The sequence below is a fragment of the Leptonychotes weddellii genome, chromosome 11, assembly GCF_054177405.1.
Source record: "Leptonychotes weddellii isolate Sample4059 chromosome 11, ASM5417740v2, whole genome shotgun sequence".
NCBI classification, from domain to species: Eukaryota; Metazoa; Chordata; class Mammalia; order Carnivora; family Phocidae; genus Leptonychotes; species Leptonychotes weddellii.
The window spans coordinates 45,902,069-45,917,913 of NC_138379.1; the positions used below are offsets into that span (position 1 = coordinate 45,902,069).

At 36.5% G+C, this 15,845-nt stretch overlaps 1 protein-coding gene across 10 annotated transcripts in view; it reads left to right on the forward strand.

Moving 5' to 3' along the window:
* The window catches only part of NUP98 (nucleoporin 98 and 96 precursor), a 116,846-nt gene that overhangs the window by 32,672 nt on the left and 68,329 nt on the right, over positions 1–15,845 (forward strand). For 3 of the 10 annotated variants that reach the window (XM_081798719.1, XM_081798728.1, XM_081798720.1), the window contains 3 exons: positions 551–689; positions 7,949–8,041; positions 14,331–14,471. In XM_081798719.1, the coding sequence (XP_081654845.1) occupies positions 551–689; positions 7,949–8,041; positions 14,331–14,471 (373 nt within the window). The remainder of the gene's footprint in view (positions 1–550; positions 690–7,948; positions 8,042–14,330; positions 14,472–15,845) is intronic. The other 7 variants (XM_081798721.1, XM_081798722.1, XM_081798724.1 and 4 more) reach the window with 7 other exon arrangements.

A 15,845-nucleotide genomic window follows, 5' to 3' on the forward strand; every position in this document is an offset into this window, starting at 1 on the left:
TTAATAAAAAGAAACCTCATACTCATTAGTAGTCACTTTCATTTCTCCCTAGTTACCTCAGGCTTACTGTCTACAGATTTATCTATTCTGGACATTTCATATAAATGGAATCACATAATGTGTAGTCTTTTGTGACTGATTTCTTTTACTTAGCATAATGTTTTGAAGGCTCATCCATGTTCTAACATGTTTAAATTTTTTATTATAACTGTTTATACTGGCAAATTAAATACATGATGCTTTTCTGTTACCAGGTAAAGAAATATTTGATTACTTTATTGTTTTCTTTGCCCCACTGTAATACTGTGTTTGCTGAAGGGTTGCCATTAACTTCTTAGGCTAAGAGCATGCTCTATAAAGTTAATCTTGCTCAGATTAGTATACTTTTCTGATAGTCTTTATTCACATTATGCCTATTTTTTCATAAAAGTTATGACATCTCCTCTTGCTTACCTCATCCTCAATCCAGTTTACCTGAGGTAACCTCTATTTGTTGTTTGGAGTGTATCTTTATACTACTTAAAATTTTCCTGTGTTTTATTCTTTTTAGACCCTGTTTGGCAATAACAAGCTTACTACATTTGGAACCAGCACAACCAGTGCTCCTTCATTTGGTACAACCAGTGGCGGGCTCTTTGGTAACAAACCAACCCTGACTTTAGGAACCAATACAAACACTTCCAATTTTGGTACATATAAAAAGCAGGTTTGGCTCTCTTAAAGTTACACTGACTATACCACACATCATTCTCCTGATTCATATGATTGGGAATATTTAAAAATTCTCAGGTAAGCTGTGGCTTGATGTGAGGTACCAGAGGGAAAGATTTAAAATCATGGACTTGAGTTGACATACTTAGAAAAGTTGTAAATTGCCTTACCTCATTATTAGTCTCTTAATTGCCTGCTTTGGATAAAATGGGCCATTCAGCACATGCAGTGGTACCTTGTAGAAAATTGCTTCTCTAATGGAGATAGATTTTTTCCAAAATAAGGAAATAGATTTTCTTTAGATTACCTCACCGGTAGTTGAGAAACCAGAAATGAAACCCATTCGGTTGAAAGAACACATTGTTTTAGGCCAGGTTTCAAACAGGGAAGTAGTGTACAAATGAGATTTGATGATTTTTTTAAATGTTTTTTGTTGTCATTTTTGTTTTGATTCTTAGTTGTTTTTTGAGATTTCATAATTTTTTTTTGAGATTGCGTGATTCTTACTGAAAATTGGAGTTTTCCCTCAAGCTGCAAAAGTATATTTTTGATTGCATGTTCATTTTTAAAAATTTGGAAAATACAGATTAGATTGAATAATAATTAAAAAATAACCCTAAACCACTATTCAGAGATATGTTGGAAAAATTAAACTTGTTTAATAGAAACATTATATTATTCTAAATGTCTTTAATAATTTGTGTTAGATAACGAAAGTTCATTTTATGTGCCAGATATATTATTAGGTACAGGAGGTATTTAGTGTGAAATGAATGAAAAGATGGTTATTGGAGTGCCTGGCTGGCTCAGTTACAGAGTTTTACAGTTTTTCAGTGTTTTTGAATGGTCTTATAGTGTACTAGAGAAAGAGACTACATTAAGAATCTGTTAGAAGGTGATATGTTTTTACAGAAATGCATATGTGAAAGAAATAGGTACCAATTCCTAAATTTTTGCACTTAATTTTATTAATTATTTTTAAAGATTTTATTTATTTGATAGAGATCACGAGCAGGGGAAAGGGCAGAGGGAGAAGCAGATTCCCTGCTGAGCAGGGAGCCTGATGTGGGACTCCATCCCAGGACCCTGGGATCATGACCTGAGCTGAAGGTAGACACTTAACCAACCAAGCCACCCAGGCGCCCTTATTTATTTTTTTAATGAAGATTTTATTTATTTATTTATTTGAGAGAAAGAGAGAGGGAGAAGGAAGCTCCCCACTGAGCATGGAGCCTGATGTGCAGCTCTATCCCAGGACCCTAGGATCATGACCTGAGTCGAAGGCAGACGCTTAATCGACTGAGCCACCCAGGCGTCCCCGATTTGATTTTTTAAAAGATTTATGTATTTATTTTAGAGAGAGAGCACGAGCGCGGGGAGAAGGGGGTTGAGGGAGAGGGGGAGAGAGTCCCCAAGCAGACTCTGTGCTGAGCGACCCAGAGATCATGACCTGAAGTGAAACCAAGAGTTCACGCTTACCTAACTGCACCACCCAGGTGCCCCTTTAATTTGATTTTTTTAACCTTTTTTGTTGTGTTGCTCACTCACTCCTAGTAGTGATTATCATTTCAACGATTAATTCTTTTTGATTATGAAAGAATGGTTTTGAGGCATTGGGCTTGGTTAGCATGGGTATCTATTTTGAGTACTTGTTTATTTTATAAAATTAAGATGGGAAAGATACTTAAAGGTTAAATTAGAGTTTTTCAATCTTTTTTCATCACTGTCACTCCTTCCCCCAAAAGCTTTGTAATCATCTTCTTACCCTGTGAGATTTTAATACCACATGTGTTCTGTTATATCTGTTTATGTACTGTGGCCCTTTGGAGGGCCATAAGCCATTGTATAGCTATGATTCATTTAGCCCCTCAAGAACCAATTTTCCCTTCCTTTGAAAATGCGTGTTTTTTGGTGCATGCTTCATGCTCAGAAAAAAACCAAACATTGTTTTTAGGTGGGTGCTTATATAGGCTAAAGTGATAAAATGGGCTAGACTTCTGAAATATACTTGATGTTCTTCATCATTGCAAATTTCTGATTTGTTTGGAGATTTTGTTGTTGTTGTTGTATAAATACATTTATATTCATGTTTGATGTTTTGAAAGTGAAAGATTTCATTTTTATCCAATATGCCTCACTAGCTTATGTGATGAATCTTAATTGTCCTAATTTTTTTTCCTTTTTTAATCCCCAGTTTTGACCTAATGCCTGGCATAGAATAGGTACTCACTAAAACTTGGTTAAATGAATTAATGAGTGAATAAATGGGGCCCTAAGAGTAAGGATTCCTTCTAAGTCAGATGGGGGTTGCATGGTAGCAAGTTTTGTTCTACTCTTGGGTGAATTTAACATCCCATTACTACCCTTGAGGGATCCTATCTAAGTAAGGCTTTCTTTGATATTCTTGTTTTCTTGGGAAGCTGTCAACTTTGAGTTTGTGGACAGAGTCTTCTGATTTGGAAATAAGCCATATAACAAATCTGGAAATGGGATAAGATTATACAAAGATTTAGAGCATCATTATATTATTGTTAGTCACACATCCATTATGGGATTTTGTTTCATTTGGCTGCTGATTAATTCACAGAGTTAAAGGTTGGGGTACCTGCTGCTACAGTTGGTGTTGTGAGATCCTTAAGTCATTCTTTAGAGTCATCAGCTTATTTTCTTAGTAAATGATTATTCCTGGGAGGGACGGGTTTAAGATTAAATGAGTATAAGATAGTGTCTGAATTTCCGAATGAATGGAGGAGTAGAATTGTTTCAGGAGAGGAATTACAGACAGTATGTCAACACTTGTGAGCAACAGTTTAAAAAGATTGCTTCTGGGACGCCTGGGTGGCTCAGATGGTTAAGCGTCTGCCTTCCGCTCAGGTCATGATCCCAGCCCACATCAGGCTACCTGCTCAGTGGGGAGCCTGCTTCTCCCTCTCCTTCTGCCTGCCGCTCCCCCTGCTTGTGCTCACTCTCTCTCTGACAAATAAATAAAATCTTTAAAAAAAAATAAAAATAAAAAGATTCTTTGGGTATTGATAAGATGGTGCTGGGCAATAAATCAGTGATTCTTCCATACTATATGGTTAAGTGGACAGTTAAGGAGCTATTTGTATACTTAAACATCTTTTTTATTTTAAAAGCTCATTTTTCTAAATTGCGATATAATTGAAATATAACAGTAGTTTCGGGCGTAGGACATGATTTGGTATTTCTGCCGAATCATATAAGACTAGTTAACATGTTACTAACATGTTAACATGTTAACAGTAAGACTAGTTAACATGTTACCAAACGTAGTTATATGTTTTTTGTGTGTGTATGATGAGAACTTTTAGGATTGCTATTTTAGCAACTTTCAAATATGCAAGACGGTATTAACTATCGTCACCATGCTGTACATTACATCCCCATGATTTACTTATTTTATAACTGGAAGTTTGTACCTTTAGATCCCCTTTCACCCATTTCACCCATCCCCCCATCACCTTCTTCTGGCAGCCACCAATCTATTGTCTGTATCTATAAGCTGTTTTTTTGTGTGTGTTTTATAAGATTACACATACAAGTGAGATCCTGCAGTATTTGTCTTTCTCTGTATGGCTTATTTCACTTAGCATAATGCTTTCAGATTCCATCCATGTTGTCACAAATGGCAAGATTTCATTGTCCTTTACAGCTGAATAATAATCCATTATATGTATATATCACATCTTTATCCATTTATCCATCAATGGCTATTTAGGTTATTTCCTGTATTTTGGCTATTGTAAATAATGCTGCAGTGAATATGGGGGTGCATGTCTTCCTGGGTTAGTTTTTTAGTTTTCTTTGGATAAATACCCAGAAGTGGGATTGTTAGATCATATGGAATCTATATTTTTAATTTTTTTGAGGACCCTCCATACTGTTTCCCACAGTGTCTACACCAGTTTACATGCTCACCAATGGTGCACCAAGGGTTCCCTTTTCTCCACATTTTTACCAACACTTGTTATTTTTTGTCTTTTTGATAATAGCCATTCTAATAGGTGTGAGGTGATACCTCGTTGTGGTTTTGATTTGCATTTCCCTGATGATTAATGATGTGGAGCATCTTTGCATATGTCTTTTGGCCATCTGTATGTCTTCTTTGTAAAGAGAATAATTCAGATCCTCTGCCCATTTTTAATTAGATTGTGTTTTTGCTACTGGATTGAGTTCTTTATGTATTTTGGATATTAACCTCTTATCAGATCTATGATTTGCAAATATTTTCCCTTATTCAGTAGGTTACCTTTTCATTTTGTTGATGGTTTCCTTTGCTGTACAGAAACTTTTTAGTTTGATGTAGTCCCAGTTGTTTCTTTCTGCTTTTGTTGCCTTTGCTTTTGGTGTCACATCCAAAAAATCATTGCCAAGACAGATTTTTTTTTTAATTAACATACAATGTATTATTTGTTTCAGGGGTACAGGTCTATGATTCATCAGTCTTACACAATTCACAGCGCTCACCATAGTACATACCCTCCCCAGTGTCCATCACCCAGCCACCCCATCCCTCCCACCCCTCTCCACTCCAGCAACCCTCAGTTTGTTTCCTGAGATTAAGAGTCTCTTATGGTTTGCCTCCCTCTCTGGTTTCAGCCAAGACAGATATTAAGGAGCTTAATGCCCATGTTTTCTTCTAGGGGTTTTATACTTTCACGTCTTAGAGTTCAAGTCTTTAATTTTTGTTTATGGTGTAAGATGGTGGTCCAGTTTCATTCTTTTGCTGTCCAGTTTTCCCAGCACCATTAATTGGAGAGACTGTCCTTCCCTATTGTATATGCTTAACTCCTTTGTTGTAAATTAATTGACCATTAATTAATCGTCCTTAATTTTCATTTAAAAATTGTTTTGAAATAACAGAGTTGATCAACTTTTGTCAGTTAGAATCGGAGGAAATGTGTGGTATAAACAGTGTAAGTTGGGACTTATTTCCCTCATGTGGGTTTGAGGTAGCTCACAAATATTTTCTGCTGTTTACTGGGCTGGAAGATCCTTTCTGGTTAAATTTTAACTCAAAAAGAAAAAGAGTATCTCCAAGTACATTTTTTCTGGGTTTTTTCCCTTCTTTAAAAAAAATTGTGCTTGAGTAGCAGTACTCCCATTTTGTGGCATAGCTATTAATTAGCACAATTGAAGAAAATTTTTAGTGAATGTATGATTTAAAATGTGTCAGATTATGTCAGATTCCATGCATTTTTAAGTGAGATTAGAAATATATTTTCAAACTGTTTAAATTCTTTGCTTTCATTGAGATAATCCAGATATTAGCATGACTAACTATAACATTCTTAGTTGGTGATAATGTCCTATATTTCAGGATACTCTCTTTACTCTGTTATCTTTCATACTTGATCCCCTCCATGATACCTTTTAAAAAGACTTCTGAGTGTTCCATGAACAAGGTTTGCTGGCCAGTGATTGATTTTTTTTCCCCCCCTCCTATCAAGAGATTAATGATGGGACGCCTGGCTGGCTCAGTCAGTAGAGCATGCAACTCTTTTTCTTTTATAAAGATTTATTTATTTATTTTAGAGAGCGCGTGCGCGCATGTGCACTCCAGTGAGTTGGGGGAGGAGCAGAGGGAGAGAATCCTCAAGCAAACTCCCCTCCAAGTGCGGAGCCCAATGCAGGGCTTGATCCCACAACCCATGAGATGACCTGAGCCGAAACGAAGAGTCAGATGCTCAACTGACTGAGCCACCCAGGTGCCCCTGGAGCATGCAACTCTTGATCTCGGGGTCTTGAGTTCGAGCCCAGTGTTGGGTGTAGAGATTCTTTAATGATTAAAATCTGTATTTAAAAAAAAAAAAAGATTAATGATATGCTGATTGGATGTTTTGTTGATATTTAGCTACAAAAGGAGTGCAGAAACTTTGTGGACATATCTGAACAAAAGGGAAATAATAGCAATAATGCAGTAGAGGTGTCTTTTGGTGAAACCTGTGGATTTTCAAGGGGAATCATAGGATTTTCTCTAGATGGGAGGTCATAGTGAAGGAGGATGATTTCTTTAACTCTCCATCATCTCTGATAATGAAACAGTTCAACCCAAGAAAAGTTATTTATAGATTATTTTCTCTCTTAATATCAGCTAGTTAAGTCCTTGAGTGCTCCTATGAGTTGATTGAGTATGACACCATTAAAGTTCCAACGTGTGATCAGCCAGCCACACATTACTGCCCATACAAGGTTCATCTGTTCAAAACCAAAGCTACTGTGGAGATTTTTTTTTTTTTAAGATTTTATCCATTCATTTGACACAGAGAGAGATAGCTAGAGGAGGAACACAAGCAGGGGGAGTGGGAGAGGGAGAAGCAGGCTTTCTGCTGAGAGCAGGGAGCCCGATGTGGGACTTGATCCCAGGACCCTGGGAGCATGACCCGAGCTGAAGGCAGACGCCTAACGACTGAGCCACCCAGGCGCCCTACTCTAGAGATTTTTATAGGTAAATTTCTATTAGCAAGAACCTTTAGCTTCAGTAAAGTGTCTTTGAGATTGTCTTATTTTTAATATATATATATTAAGGTTTATTTATTTAAGTAATCTCTACCCATTGTGGGGCTCAAATTTACGACGCTGAGATCAAGAGCCACGTGCTCTACTGACTGAGCCAGTTAGGCACCCCAACTATCTTATTTTTAGTGAAAGTTTGAGGGAATGCATTTTTCTTCCATTAATTAGACATGAAAAATAGGTTTGAGGCTCTGAGTCTTACAAAGGGATTGTATATGCTCAAGCACAATCACTTTAATGGATGTTATCTGGTATTGAATATTTCAAGTCTGAAACATAATTAAATAGGAAGATTTTGGGGTCTGTTTATAGGCATCAAAATTAAAATTCTTTAAAAAGGTTAAGTTAGCTTACCATTTACAATTTTTTTTTTTTAAGATTTTTATTTATTTATTTTGAGACAGAGAGAATGAGAGACAGAGAGCATGAGAGGGAGGAGGGTCAGAGGGAGATGCAGACTCCCTGCTGAGCAGGGAGCCCGATGCGGGACTCCATCCCGGGACTCCAGGATCATGACCTGAGCCGAAGGCAGTCGCTTAACCAACTGAGCCACCCAGGCGCCCCACCATTTACAATTTCTAAATATTAATAACTGACAGGATGCAAAGCTTAGAGTCAGACTGCCTTTTTAAAAATTCCCTTGTATAGGAAATTGAGAGTTGTGTTAACAGTACAGTCCACTCATCTTTTGTCCTTCTAGGTTTTGGCACAAACACCAGTGGGAGTAGTATTTTTGGAAGTAAACCAGGACCTGGGACTCTGGGAACTGGGCTTGGTGCAGGATTTGGAACAGGTAAGGAACTGTACCATGAGATTTAGGAAGTGACACAGCTTGGCTTTCTAATTGCTGGAACTTAGGACCTCTGTTTGATCATATGCCTGGGTATAAGAGGACTAGATTTGCATTTTCACAAATGGACTTATAAAGCATTCCCAGCAGTTTTGCTTTACCAGGTTTTAAAACATTTGGACGTTTTATCTTAAAAGTTATATGCTCCCTTTCTATAAAATGTTTTTCTTCTGGTAGTCCTAGTCTATCTGGGATTTTTAGTATTTAATGTGAGACTTGTCAATATGATGGCATTATTAACTTTCAGTTCCCTTGTGCTGCCTTTGTAACAGGAAGGCATTTGAGACTTTGAACTGTTAATCAAGTAAGCTTTATTACCCTTATAGTAAGAGCAGTAAGAGCATTAATTGAAGTAATTAGCAAATACTCTGAGGTTTTAATAAGGTCTGTGCATACTTCTCAATTCTTTCCACCTTGATGTAGAGCTGTCATACCTTTGTCTCTGTTCCTACTATTGATAATTTATTTTTTAGTGCCTTTGAAGATATTGACCCTTCTGCCTACCAAACTGTTTTAAGCAATATGAGAGTGGTAGTGGTCATAAATGAATAACAGCATGTACAGTTCCAACAAGGTTGTTAAAGCATATAGTTTTGTCTATTTCCCAAGTCATCTGACCATGGGTGTGTGGTCATTTAGTTGCAAACCATTTATTTCCATGGTCTCTGCTTCCACTATCCAGTTATCTGTTGTCTTTGCTACTATGCTCTGATCACTTATCTTTCATCTCTCTCTTTTTTTTTTTTTTTTAAGATTTTACTACTCAGCAATCTCTATACCCAATGTGGGGCTTGAACCCACAACCCTGAGATCAAGAGTTGTATGCTCCACCAACTCAGCCAGCCAGGCGCCCCTGTCCTTTCCTTTTTAATAGAACCTCATTTTATACTCTATGAACTATTTCCTTCCATTTTCTTTTTTAAATAAAAGATATAAGTGTTTTAAAAAAAATTCAACAATACAGAAGTATGATAAGTCAACGTATATCAGTTGTGAAGTAACAGCTATTTAAAGTTTGGCGTGTTCTTGTCAGACTCCTTTACATTTTATACATTTTTTTCATTTTATACGTTTTTCAAATGTGTACAAACACATACAGTTGTACATGTGTGTTTTATGTATTTTCTATTATCTTCTTAAATAGAAACCATATCCTACATGAGTGGTTTTTTTAAAACCAAAGGCTGAGGTACGTTAGTTGGATGTAATAGTTATATAGTGGGCTGCAAACAGCATTTAAGGAAAAAAATAATAGAATGGGAAACTCATTTACAAAGTAAGGTTAACTATCACTTAATTTTTGTTTTAGTTATGTGTGTGTGTGTGTGTGTTATGGGTCTCCGTGTATTTCATATTGTGTGCTACAGTCAAAAATGTTTCAAACTGAAAGCAACTGCCTTACATGGTATTCTGTATTTCATTTTTTCATTTCCCATGACATTTTGGGCATATAGTTTTTTCTTTGGTCAGTATATATATAGATCTGACTTATTCTTTAAAAATAACTGTTCGGTATTCCATTGTGTATATATGTGCATATATACACATGATACATAAATACATACACATAACATAATTCAGTTTTCCCCTTTTAGTAGACATTTGAGTTATTTGATATTAGCAATGCAATAGTGAAGATCTTTGTTACATAATTTTGTATGTGTTAGTATTACTGTGGGATTGATAGTTGGAATTGGGTCAGAAGATACACACGTTTCGAATTTTGGTCAGTCTTGCTAATTTGCCTTCCAAAAAGAATGCCAATATGAATTTTTGCTCTCATTGTATTAAAGTGCTCATTTTCCCCATACTTTTCCATATTGTTGGGCTTTTTCATCTTTAAATGCATGATAGTGGAAATTGGTGTATTCTGATTTGCACTTCACTCATTACTGACGAAGGATACTCTTATGTATGTTTACTGGCCATTTGAATCTTAATTCCTTATTCATAATATTTGATCATTGTTTCTTCTATTTTTGAGACAGCTTTATATATTGTGGATATTAACTCTTTTGGGTTGTATGGTAGAGTTTTATTTGAACTTTTTAACTTATCCAAATTCTATCATATATATTTTACAAGAAATAAAAATTAAAAAGCTGTAGTTTTTCGTGTAGTGTGAACCCTAAACTTAAGCAGAATATGTCATCTGACATCAGTGTTCTTTTCTAATCCTGGAGGTAAAATTAGCTTTGGCGTGGGCAAATTACAAGCTTTTTCAAGGGTAGTTTTGACCCTAGACAGTTTGTGAACCATAAACCTAAAGCTCAGGTAAGATGCTACCTTAATGTCTGTTACAGATATTTCCACCAAGTGTTTAAGTTTACCATTTAATTTTATGGTATCGTCATGTTCAAGTTTTATTTTATTTTTATTTTACTTTTTTTAAAGATTTTATTTATTTATTTGACAGAGAGAGACACAGTGAGAGAGGGAACACAAGCAGGGGAAGTGGGAGAGGGAGAAGCAGGCTTCCCGCGGAGCAGGGAGCCCGATGCGGGGCTTGATCCCAGGACTCTGGGATCATGACCTGAGCCGAAGGCAGACGCTTAACAACTGAGCCACCCAGGCGCTCCACATGTTTTATTTTTATGTGGTTAAAGTTGTCATTCTTTCCTTTTTGGCTTCTAGGTCTTGCAGGTTATTAGCAGTGCCTTCTCCTATAGTCCCAAGTTATATAATGTCGTATAGCTTTTTCTAATGCTATCATCATCTCTTCACGATAATGTAATTTCTCAGCCTTTTTATTTATTTGAATATGTTCAGTTTTCCTTAAGTAGTTCTACCTCAGAGACAACAGATAACATTTTTACTGCTGTAATATATCCCTCATTCATGCTTTGTTTGTATAAACTAAAACCCAAATACAATCAGTAAAGAATTTTACACCTCCAACCTTAGCAGCAATAGATCATGTAGGGAAATGAAAGTTCTGTGAACCACCATGCATACACTGGTGGAATTCTTTGATGGTCACTTCTGCTAAAGTAGACTTTAGGCTTTGAGAGCAGGGTGTCTTGAGATGTTATATGTAAATACCCACGTTCATGAACTCTGCATTTCATGGTATCACAAGTAGAATAGCACTGTAGCTTTGGGTGATGTCTTTTTGGGGGCACTAGCTAAGTGGGTATTCTTTGTACCTTTTTTTTGAGTGATGGAGATTCATACTCCTTTTATTTTGAGTGATAGAGATTCAGACTCCTACCTCAGCAAAGGTAAAATTTCCTATAAGAAATTTTCCTATAAAACATTTTATGTTATTCTTTGGTGTGTGATATTTTCCCACCTGATGTGCTCGGACTAAGGAACATTCATTAAATCATGGGAGTATAAGTTTCTGATTTGACAGTGATATTAACTGTCATTGGCACTATCAATAGTATGGCATTTTCTCGGTAGTTACTTGGTAATATTAAGAAATTTTAGTTCTTAAAAATTTTCCATGAAGTAATAAGTTTAAGGGTACATCTAGTAAAGTTCATTGTTGCTAAGGTATACGCAGAAAAATTTACCCAAAGTAATAGATACCATAAATAAAATTAAATTTTAATGTTTATTGGAAGATCTCAAAAGGAATATAACCATTTTCACTTTTCTCTTGAGTATCCTTGGAGTTTCTAGGGCCACTATTACCATGGTGCTCCCCATATATCTGCTTTATGATTCCTACAACTAATTATAAATACACCACATTTTATAAATTGACATTATCTTCCATCAGAGTGTCCCTTAACTTGTGGACTATTAGTAGGTCCTTTCATTAAACATAAAAATCCATTTACATAATAGGAGATAGCTCTGGATAAAATGCGTATTTTTCCGTTAATAAATTGCAACAGTATGCAGACAGGTCACTTTATGACAGTCTCTTTCCAGGTCACCTGAACCTCCCAATGCCTTTTTTATTCTTTTTTGGCTTATTGAAGTAACAGTGGTTTTTAGACTGTTTCATGGTTCTTCATCAAGGACTGCTACAAAGGTGAGGGAAATACACACCCACCCAGATGAGAAATTTTTGTCCATTTTATTTTTTTAAAAAGATTTCATTTATTTGTTTGTCAGAGAGAGAGAGTGTGCACAACAGGGGGAGCAGGCAGAGAGAGAAGCGGGCTCCCCACTGAGCAAGGATCCTGATGCTGGACTTGATCCCACCTGGGATCATGACCTGAGCCAAAGGCAGATGCTTAACTGACTGAGCTACTCAGGCGTCCCTGTCTGTTTTATATATTTGGGTTTCTTCTAAGTTTTTGTTCAGGGGGTAAAGAGGTATTTGTTACCTGGAAAAATAAAGAATTCTGAAATTTGTGCTGTAAACTATGTCCTTCAAGGAAGTAATTTCAGTTTTTCTTGGAATTTTCACCAATTTCTAATGGTTTGCAACTTTATTTATTTATTTATTTATTTATTAAAGATTTTATTTATTTGTATGACAGAGAGAGACACAGCAAGAGAGGGAACACAAGCAGGGATAGCGGGAGAGGGAGAAGCAGGCTTCCCGCTGAGCAGGTAGCCTGATGCGGGGCTCGATCTCAGGACCCTGGGATCATGACCTGAACCGAAGGCAGACGCTTAAGGACTGAGCCACCCAGGTGCCCCTGGTTTGCAACTTTAAAAGGAGTCTTATTTCCTATTCTGAAGCTGGGCTTTGGGAGAAATAATCCCTTCGCTACATTGTTGTCTTCTTGTTATTAATGAGGTTATACAGTTAAGGAATGTTTTGTCCATTCAGTAGTTACCCTCACTAATTTATATTGTATGGATTCTCTGAGTATAGACTTCCTGTCTTTTTTTTTTTATCGTAAAGCAGTTCGTATTCGATTTTTTTTTTTTTTTAAGATTTTACTTATTTTAGAAAGAGAGTGCAAGCAGAGGGAGAGGGAGAGAGAATCTCAAGCAGGCTCCACACTGAGTGCAGAGCCCAGGGGGGGGGCTCGATTTCACAACTCTGAGATCATGACCTGAGCTGTGAAATCAAGTCTCGGAAGCTTAACTGACTGAGCCACCCATGTGTCCCTCGATATTTTTGACCTCTAAGTATTATATCTTTGAAATGATTTTATCGCTCAAGATGCACTGTTGGCGTTAAAAGGAACTTTAGATCTTCTAAATTGCCAGTAACTTTTTGAGGAGGTGATGGAAATTTTTAAAAAATTTTTATGCCAATAATTTATTCTAAATAAATTTGTCCCATTTTCACTGCCACAACAAGATCCATAAGCAAGATTCATTAGGCTTTAAAACATAAGTTTCTGCAGTGGGTTTCCCCTTGGTGAAAATAAGTTTTTATTCCATCCGGTCTGATTCATGATGAAACTTGAGTCTGCTCGGTAAGCACATCACAAGGCATTTAGCTTTTCTTTTCTTTTTTTTTTTTAAGTTTTATTATTTAAGTAATCTCTGTACTCTAAGTGGGACTCTAACTCATGACCACAAGATCAAGAATTGCACTCTCTTCTAACTAAGCCAACCAGGTGCCCCCATTTAGCTTTTTATAAAACAAAATGTTTGTCTTGGTGTAGTTTGCATGAGATGGTATATTTGAAAGTATTACTTTTGCTGTTCAAAGAAGATGTATTGGGTTTGGTTTTCTATAGTTTAGCCTATAAGTTAGTCAAAAAGATGACATTGTGTTTGGTTCATCTTCATATTTTGACTTGCAAATACTGAGATTTAAGGAGACTTGATTATTTTTTAATTCTTTCAAACTCTATTTCTATAGTGTAGCAGTTAAGAACCCTGATTGTATTGTCAGATGCACCAATGTTTGAACCTCATTTTCACCATTTACTACATTTGTGACATTGAACTGATTACTAAACCCTCAGTTTTCTCATCTGTTAAATGTGGATATTTCCTACTTCAGGCTTATGAAGATTAAGTGAGATACTAGCTAATATTTAATGAGTATTAATATCTGCCAGTCCTCTTGTAAATACTTAATGTGTGTTTATTCATTTTAACCTTAGGATAGATATCTGTGTATTACTATCTCATGTTATAGTTGAGGAAACTGAAGCACAGTGAGGTTACGTATTTTGCCTCTGATGTATATAATGTACTCAGCACAGTACCTGGCAGTAATTAGCATTTACTGTATTACATACTCTTGTTGAAATGAGTGGTCATTATGAAGTTTCCAAATGTATTATATTTTTAAGTAACTGACCTCTGGCATAACATTCAAAGGATCTCCTGTGGCGCTTTTTCTTTCCTCTTGTCTCCATAGCTCTTGGTGCTGGACAGGCATCTTTGTTTGGGAACAACCAACCTAAGATCGGAGGGCCTCTTGGTACAGGAGCCTTTGGGGCCCCTGGATTTAATACTACGACAGCCACTTTGGGCTTTGGAGCCCCCCAGGCCCCAGTAGGTAAGTGTCAGTCACTTTAGAAGGCTTTACTCAGTTTATTTCTTGCTAATACTTGACTTGGTGACCTGATTTTCCTCCCAGTCCATCCCACCCCTACCAAAGCAGTACACAGACGCACATCATTAAACAGTCATGTGGTGCAGAAGGGCTTGTGATGGATCCTGGCCTTTTCCACTTCCCCACTCCCATGCCTTGTCCCCTAAAGAGACTGCTTTGTTATGGCCACTTTGTTTCCTGATACGTAGTTAAGTTCCTATCTCTAAATGATGTGCTTATGTTGCTTTGTTTTGCTTTATTTATTAAGTCTTAAATAAATTTAACTTGTTAATGGTAGATGAGAAATAGAGCTCACTTATCACCTACTTCTGTGTTCTTTATTCACTTCTCCTAATATAGCTATGTTACTAAATACCCTAAGTTTAGTTTTATCTACTGGAGTGTTTTTGATACTTCGTTCATTTGAATACCCTTTCCTAGTTTTTGCCCTCTCTGCCTCCTACGTCTGTCATTATTTTTAAATTAAAATTAACTTTTTAGCTTAAATACCTTTTTAAAAGAAATCTGTTCTGTTGGAGATAAAAAACTGTTACCACCTGGCATAAATAAGAGTAACTGAGTGAATGAGAGAGAGCAAGAGAAAGATGTACCATGAAGTTCATCTCCCATACTATCATGATCCGTGTACCACATTTGGATAAGCTTTTTGCAAATTTAAGCTGTGTCCCTACATACTTTTTCTTGTTCTGTCAACTGAGAGTATTTCTTGAGTCCTCTTGATCAAGTAAGGGTATTAGTGCCCTTTCTTACCCTTCTTTTTTCATTTCTTCTTTTGCCATCTTTATATTTTCATATTGAAAGTGATGATAATGTATTCTGTCCTATAATTATTACCGTCATCTTTTCTCTGATTAAAGAATAATTTAAAAGTTGTAAAGGTGAACACAGCATATTATTACAACTATGAAAACATTGCTGCCCAGCCACATACACCTTTTTTATACAGCTTTTTCTTTCTCCTAGAATTTCTAATTCTTTTTTCCCCTTGGATTACCAGTCCTTATCACCTTCCTGAACTGGTCCAAATTCTTAAGGATGGTATCAGAATTCTTTTACCCTGGATATGTCACTCATTGATCCCTCTGTCCTTCCTCCTGCAGCAGTATGAACTCTGATTATTCCCTAGGCCTTCAGCATTGCTCTCAGTATTCCCTTCAGGGCTACTCAGTGGGAACTGCTCTGTCCTAGGTGTAGGTTTTTCCCTTTTATTTATTTCCTGAATTGTCTGGAATGTGGTTTTTTTTTTTTTTTTAAAGATTTTATTTATTTATTTGACAGAGAGAGACACAGCGAGAGGGAACACAAGCAGGGGGAGTG